Here is an 8,501-nt window from a genome sequence, read left to right as displayed (position 1 = left end):
CTTTTCTACATAGTCAACTTCATTGGCAATTTTCCTAGCGTCGTACCAACTTTTTGAACATCTCTCGTATATTCATTTTTTAATTCAATTATTTATTTATATGCTCATTCCTTTAATTAATTAATTTTATGAACTCAGTTTATTCTCGCTGACAGAGCCTATCTGGGTATCAATGGCTTGGGGGTGGGGGCATATTTCAATCTTATTATATCATTATCCTCATTAATCGAGACTCTTCTAATTTTATTAAATATTATAACACATTCTTTGCCAACTTATTCTGTGCATTTGCTTATACTTTAAAAGATCACTCAAACTACAGAAGTGCACACCTGCCTGCTGCACCCTTTGCCAGTCTATTACTTGCAACTCTGGGCAGGTTGGCATCATGAGGTGTAAATGTAAATGGCATTGTGAAGTACTCCGGGTATGTGTGTGGAGTATAAAGGTGGATCTCCATGGATCTGAGGACAAGGTGCAAGTGACACATTAGCAGGTCCCCAATGTGCAAGGCTGCATTTGTGCCTCAGCATCTGCTGAGTGTATCATTATGGATCACCTCAAAAACATGTTTCCAACCTGCTTTTCTGTGTTCAAGGCCATGGTGAGCATGAGCCTCTCTTGGTTTCTTTAAGGGTAAAGTAGGAATGAGCCCTGGATGCAAGCCAGTCCTTTGTAGGACCCACTCATACAAACAGCCATCCAGAGGCAGTTTAGATTACTGTCTCTGGTCTTATTAGTCATTTAGATCTCAAACTATGAATACGCAGCAATTTTTAATCGAGTCTCGAGTTCTTGTTTAATATTTTACACTTTGTGGGCTCTCTTTAAGCAAACTACAGTTTAACATAAAGTAACCCTGACGGGTCAAATGAGGGCTAGAACATGACTTGCCCTTACTAGACATAAGGCAGGAACTAACCTTGAATGGCATGCCAATTCTTTGCAAGACCCCATTTTGCTCAAACCTTCACCCCCACTGAGCCATCTTAGAATCACCAGTTAGCTTAACAAATGCATCTCTGGAGTTTAAAGAATGTTGCAGCCAAGAAAAACTCAAGCAGACTGGAAAAACGAACCAACTGCACATAGAAAAAGATCAGGCGCAGGACTTGGACCCAGCACACTATAATCATAAGAAGGCAACTCTTTTCACCCTTACCGAAAAGAAACACCCACATTTTATCCCCAGTTTACTCCCAAGTTTAAAATGTAGAGAATGGCTAGCGTGCCTTTTCATTTATTTTTCTTTGAATTGCAATATTGATTAATTGGCAGATTCTCTTTGCATAACCTGTTGCACATGAAATCCTGGAGTTGGGCAGCAGGTCATTTGCATGATAAAACAGACGCAGAAGTCATAAAAGAAAAAAATAACGGCATTAAATACCAAAGAGCACATTTATTGGATGAATGTAAAAGTTTTTATTAGACGAGTTCCTCATTGAGATGAGAGAATATAAGAATGCAATTTATTAGTATGAGGTGGAATAAAGAACCTCAGGAATAAAAGCTAAAACAGTCACAAACACTGCAATGATTTCAGTCGGATGAAAGTAACTATAGAGAATAGAAGTGAAGTGAATAAAACAGAATACGTCTGTCTGGTTTTCTACCTAAAAGCAGGTTCTAGACGGCCATTGTCTGCAACGCTTTTATTTATTTCCTTGAGCCAAGCCTGAGATAGAATAGAATGGCAGAAGAAGTATCCTGTGGCATTTCTCTACAAGAACAGAATTGAATATTTAATAGCTTTTGCTAATAGACGAAGAACAAGGTATAAACTTTTGGTGGCTTTGAGCTCACAATCCATATAATTAAGACATAGACATAATGCAGATTGTTCAGCGGACCTAAAGAGCCTTAAAGCAGCTTGCAAAGATGAGAAGTGTGCTGCGGCCGATTTCAAAACTGAAATTCCTCATGTACTGAAATGTCGGCTTCTTTAGGATGCTGTTACTCCAAAAAAAAAAAAAAAAAAAAAAGACATCCGTCAATATCATAATCATAAAAGACCCTTGCTACAATGCACCATCCTAAGAAATCCAATAAACGAATGTGAGGCTTAACACTCGACCGGCTCTCAATGAGTTACAAAGATGAATTTTCACAGGCTTTAGGTGTTTTCATCTTCTTTAAATGCTCAGGTCTGAATTGGCAGACATCCTTGAAAGGATTATAAAATGTAATTATACTGTATAAAATGCTTTTGTTTGTTTCAGTTATGTGCACTAAAAAGAATCGGTGACCTCCAAAGCCCAGGCTTTCATTCCATAATGTCTCAGTTTGGAACCTCATTAGTTTGTCAGTTGGGTAGCGGATTGTAGTTGGGAAAACTGGACTTCAATTAATTCATTACAAGCAAACACACACACACATACTCATATATAACTGCATATATATATATATATATATATATGTATATATACATACATACAGTACATACTATACTACATATACATACTGTACATACTTTACACATATATATACATACACATATAATTCATTACAAACACACACTCATATATAACTGTATATATATGTATGTATATGTACAGTACATACTATACTACATATACATACATACATACAATACATATACACATATATACATACATATATAATTCATTACAAGCAAACACACACATAGATATGTATATTGCTTAATCCAGTTTGGAAGTCATGGAGCATATCCAAGCTGCACTGGGCACAAGGCAGGAATCAACCCTGAAGAGGGTGCCACTCTCTCTCTCACACACACGCACACACACACACGCACACACACGCACACACACGCACACACACACATACTTGGCCAATTTGGGACTGCCAGCTGGTCTAACAGTTATGGGTTTTGGGAATGTTTGAAAACAGAGTGCCTAAACAGACCTGGGGAGAACATGCAAACTCCACACTGCGCTCAAGGCGCTTGATCTGTAAGGCAGTAGAGGCCAAAGCAAATCCACCCTGCCCCATTTATTTTTTAGAAAGATAAGAAATTTGACAATTGAAAGGAGACCATTCAGTCCATCAAGTTTGTTTGTTTAGCTAATAGTTAATTTCTCCCTAAAAAAAAGTTAACTCTGAAAATGGCTGCAGTGTTTGTTTTTTAATTACATATAAACACAAGTATAGAAAGCAGTTATGACAGGTTTAGTGCAATTTGATATGTTTTATATTTTATGTTCTTTTTCCAAAGATACAATCCACTTCCCTAAAAAATCTGCTTGTAAGAGTAGGCCTTCACCTCTTTTAAAAATATCTGTATTTGAAATGACTGCCTGTTTTATTTATATGATAAATATGGGACATTTTAGAGAAAGACGTAGACAGATCATTTTACTAGTCTTTTATTTGGCCTTCTTCTAACACATAAAAAACACAATGATATGCCAGTTAAAAAACCTTTTCTTCAGAAGATTTTGAAACTGTGTTTAATTAAGTGCTCTGATTTAATATACACATTGGTATCTAAACTGCAGCATTTCACATAGGTGACACTGGGGCATGTCCAGTATTTAACACTCTCTATATATCTGCAAATTCATGCAACTGCACTCTTAAAAATAAAGGTGCCAGGGTGGTTATTCAGAGAGATGCCTTAGGGAAACCATATGACCGTCCACATGAAGATTCCAGAAAGAACCTTAACTTATTTCGAGCTGTATCAGGCTCCATACAATAAATAACCATAAATAGATGGTAACAGATTTGGCAAATACCAATGGCTCGTGATTTTAAAAGGACGTTTGCTGCATGCAGAGTAACACAGGCTATGTTCAGATTTTCTTAATCATTTAGCATCCTGCTGAGTAGAATACCATACATTAAAAAATTCAGTTTTGTTTTTTGTTTACATATGAGGTTATTTTTCACATCAGAAAGACCCAAATAACCCTTCCCAGAATGAAGTGGTGATTGTTTCAAGCAATAGCTTTTGGAACTAAACAATCCAGTAAAGAACTATAAAGTGCCATTAAGGAACTATTACATTTAAGATTGTGCTTCATGGATTTGTTGGCCTAGGTTCATATCTTTTCAGTTGTTCTTTTCCTGATGTGAAGTTGGGACATTTTCTTCATGTATTGGCTTTCGTCGTGTTGGGTTAAGTGGTACCTCTAAACTGGCCCAGTATGATTGTGAGTGTGGTTTGTACACTGTAATGGTCTGGTGCTCTGCTTTGAGCCCAATGCTGCTCAGATAGGCTCCTGTTCCATGTGACTCTGTACATTACAAAAGAAGGAAGAGGAGATTGGGAGCATGAGCAAGGCCCTTAACCTGCAATTCCTCCATCCTGGGTATGATGTTCACCTGCATCCACCCCTGCAAGCAAGTTCTCCAACTTGCAGGGAAAAAAAAAAAAGCTTACACTATTCCATTCCATTCAAACTAGTGTGGTGCTGAGGTGTCACATTAGAAAAACTGTGACAAATACAGGCCAACAAGCTTGTCCATCATTTTCAATGAGACTCTTCAAAATAACTTCCAAGTCAAATTCTGAAGTTCCTAGATGTGCTGCTCTTCACCACACTACTTGCTAATTTATTCCATGTTTGTGTGGTTCCTTGAGTGAAGAAAAACGTATCTAGCATCTGTGCAAAAATGATTCCAGCTCTACCTCTGTGTTCGTTAAAGACACAATCTCAATCCATTGTAACAATTCCTTTCATAATTTTAAACACTACAGTCATGTCCCCTCTTAATCTCTGTTTCATTAAACTAAAAAAGTTAAACTCCTTCAGTCTCTTGTCACATTAGACCTCTTAATCAGCCCTGTTGCTCTTCTCTGGACTTTCTCTAGTGCTGCTGTGTCTGTTTTGTAATATGGAGACATATAAGTGTGCTTGAGTGTGTTATGTTACTTATATCTGCCTATTTGTGTTCCTTTTCTGTTTTCTTCCTATAAACAACAGTTCTCAAACCCATTGTATCCAGTTCAGTGTTGTGAGGCCAGAATACTCTTAGCTGCAGCAGGTGCAAAAGAAGCTGCAGGGCCCACTCACACTCTATAGTCCTAAAATCAAGCGTACATGCAAGTCTATGGAGGGGAAGGAAATCTGACACTGACATGAGGAGAACATGCAAACCACACTCAGACAATAACTGGGTACAGCATTTAAACTCAGGACACTGGATCTGAGAGGCAGCAGGGGTAACCTCTGCTTTTCAGAAACTTTCTTATATTAAAGGGGATTAGCAAATCTAATTTAATAGAAAAAGAAACCACCACTTATGAAAACTGCATAGTAACAGTAATCATAATTATGTGGGACACAGCAATGTTTCACAGTCTGGTGTATGTTTCCCCCCTTGTAGCATCTGACTAACCTCCAGAAGGAGATTAACATTTTCTTTACATACATTCAATATCATAGTATATTTAATAACTGTAATTTTAACTATTATTTTAAAGAAAAATGGTTTTTAAGAAAAAATAATGAAGGCAGGCAGGCCTAATTCCTGCTACTCTCTTAAAACTACTGGTTCTTTAAAGGCACTTTAATGGTTTGTGTGGTTCCTCGCAAAACCATTGTTTGACGAAGAACTATTGCATTCTGAGGAGGTTTCTGTGCATTTGAAGTTGGCTTTTTGGGCATTGAGAATGTTCCTAATACAGAAATATTTATTGTATAGTGGGCTACCTAGCAGGGTACTTAACAGATCAAGAACACCAGAATTTATCTTGTGTGATTATTGGCACCAAAAATCCATTTAAAGTCAGGAACCCATTGGTATTTCACAAATCTGTTATTGATGGATATTTATAGAACCTCTTACGGATCCATCCATCCATCCATTTTCCAACCCGCTGAATCCGAACACAGGGTCACGGGGGTCTGCTGGAGCCAATCCCAGCCAACACAGGGCGCAAGGCAGGAAACAATCCCGGGCAGGGTGCCAACCCATCGCATTCTTACGGATCTAATTAAATAAAGGTTCTCTATGAAAACTTCACATGGATGAATAGTCCCATTATGACATTGCTCTGAAGAATCACTTTGGTACCTTTATTAGTCCATTTGCAATGGTACAGTCTTAAAAATAAAGTGCCAGAGCAGTTCTTCAGAGTGATGCCATAGAAAAAACATTTTTGGTTCCCCAAGGACACCGCCACATAAAGATTCCAGAAAGAATTTTTATTTAGATCCATAACAGGCTCCATACAGTGAATAACCATGAATGGTAACAGTTTTGTGAAATTCCAGTGGGTCATCAATTTCTTGTTCAGTAACACATGCTTTATCCAGGTTTTCTTAAACTGTTAGATTTTTTTACATATAAAGAACCTTTTCAAAGTCCAAAGGACCAACTTTATATGCAAACAACCCGTCACAGAATGAAATGGTTCTTTGATCAAGTAATGGCTCTATGAGGAACCACGAAACCCAGTAGAAATCCTTATAGTGCCATTAAAGAACCATTATTTTTAAGAGTGTACTTGAGGTGAAACAAAATGTTATTGGGGGAACAATAAACAAAATGTGCGCCTACTTCTGCACAACAGTAACCCAAATAAGGTATATAGACAATTAAATTGCCTTTATGAATTATGCATACTGATTCATAGTTGCTACTTTCACAGGTGTCCTGATATTTACCATTGTCCACTTCAGATCTGCAAGCTGTTTTAGCCAAAAGTATCTGCTGAATGAATAAATAATAATATAATGTCAATAATATGTCAAGTTCGGTGCAGTTTATTTACCTAGTATGAACTGCAAAAAAGTGACAACTTGAATAATAAGTCCAAATCCAAGCACGCCTGCCCCGTTCTCAGCTATACAGTAAGTAATAAACAGACATGCAAAAAATGCAGTGAAATTTAATTGCTAAGCATAGTCTAAGAAAGAAAGAAAGAAAGAAAGAAAGAAAGAAAGAAAGAAAGAAAGGTGTACATTTGAAAAAGTTCACAGCGTTGCCTCGCCCCTTCAATAGTTATGTAAATTGGTGACACTTAAGAAACGCCCGTTGTCGGCGAGCTAGAAGCGGGTTGGTCGGGCACTCTGAACATATCCCTATAAACTAGCATGCTCACTGAAGTGGGAGAACTTTTTTTTTAAAAAGTGTTGGACATTTTTGACGGAGCCGTGACTTAAAGCTGGGAAGTTAGCCTGTAAGAATTAGTAGGTGAGAACTTTTCGAAGCCCTCGCTCGCGATCCGGTCGGCCCATGAAGGACTCGTTCGCGTCCACGCTTCTGTAAGAATACACGCGCGCAGGTATGTCATTGGACTCCGATAATTAACAAATTCTTTTTTTTCATGCCGGCGTGCCGTGGCTTTAGTGAGACAGAGAATTTTCCCAAGTTTGGTTCCCACCTTAACCCTCGGGGGGAATTCAGAAGGGAGGTATCTTAATTGCCAGGGTGAATGTAGTTTGACTTGATTTACAATCCGGTGTTTACAGTAATCAAGGCTCCGGCAACTAACAGAACACAGACTCTTCAATCTCTTTCTTCGTCCCGTATATTTGATTTTATTTTATTCGGATTTTTCCCCCGGCGTTTAAAGATGTACAGCATGATGGAACATGAGATAAAATCGACAGGACCCCCGCCACCCCATCAACACGGTTCTGGGATGTCCCCAGTTGGAAACGGCGTGGGGGCCACTCACCCTGGGACCAAGGGGACGTGTCCCCCAGGCGGAGACCCTATGGACAAAGTAAAGCGACCTATGAATGCCTTCATGGTTTGGTCCCGTGGCCAGAGACGCAAGATGGCACAGGAGAACCCCAAAATGCACAACTCGGAGATAAGCAAAAGACTTGGTGCCGAGTGGAAGCTTTTAACAGACGCGGAGAAGCGGCCATTTATCGACGAAGCCAAGCGGCTGCGAGCACTACACATGAAGGAGTATCCCGACTACAAATACAAACCCCGGCGCAAGAACAAGCCGCTCCTGAAGAAGGACAACGCCGCCGGCAAATACCCGCTCTCCGCCGGCAATCTTCTGGCTGCGGCGGCGGCTGCGCAAGGACCCGGGGGGAGCCCTCGCATGGACAGCTACGGATGGGGCCCCACTGGGGGGTACGCGGGCATGCAGAGTGAGGCGCTGGGTTACACTCAGCAGCTCCACCGATATGACCTGTCAGCTCTGCAGTACCCCCCTGGCATGGCCCCCTCGCAGACCTACATGAACGGCGCTAATTCGTACAGGTAAGAAGCCTACGTCCGGTATCGGAACCAACAGATTTTCATATTTCATCACACTTTGGAGTGGTGTATAACAATATTATTTATGTATTTTTTTATGTTTAACAGTACGTTTTGAATTGTTTATGTTATTTTGAATCAGCAAAGATTAACGCAAGATTACATTTTTTTTTTGAGATCTTAACAAAAACACATTTAAGTTGTGCATAGTTAGGGTTTGAACATGTTCTGATTTAAGCACATTGAGTGTGAATGGATGTTTTAAATCAATAAATATGAGTACATCAGTTTAAATCGTTTTTTTTGTTTCGTTTACCTATTTGGTTTATTTATAACCCTAAGATGGA

General features: G+C 39.2%; 1 protein-coding gene across 1 annotated transcript in view; it reads left to right on the top strand.

Moving 5' to 3' along the window:
• The first annotated feature begins 7,037 nt into the window (after positions 1-7,037).
• sox19b (SRY-box transcription factor 19b) overlaps positions 7,038-8,501 on the top strand; it is a 36,340-nt gene continuing 34,876 nt past the window's right edge. The window contains exon 1 of the mRNA XM_028798433.2: positions 7,038-8,157. Within this exon, the coding sequence (XP_028654266.1) occupies positions 7,511-8,157 (647 nt within the window). The 5' untranslated portion in view covers positions 7,038-7,510. The remainder of the gene's footprint in view (positions 8,158-8,501) is intronic.

The sequence above is a fragment of the Erpetoichthys calabaricus genome, chromosome 3, assembly GCF_900747795.2.
Source record: "Erpetoichthys calabaricus chromosome 3, fErpCal1.3, whole genome shotgun sequence".
Classification (NCBI taxonomy): Eukaryota; Metazoa; Chordata; class Cladistia; order Polypteriformes; family Polypteridae; genus Erpetoichthys; species Erpetoichthys calabaricus.
This window is presented reverse-complemented; position numbering and strand designations above follow the sequence as displayed.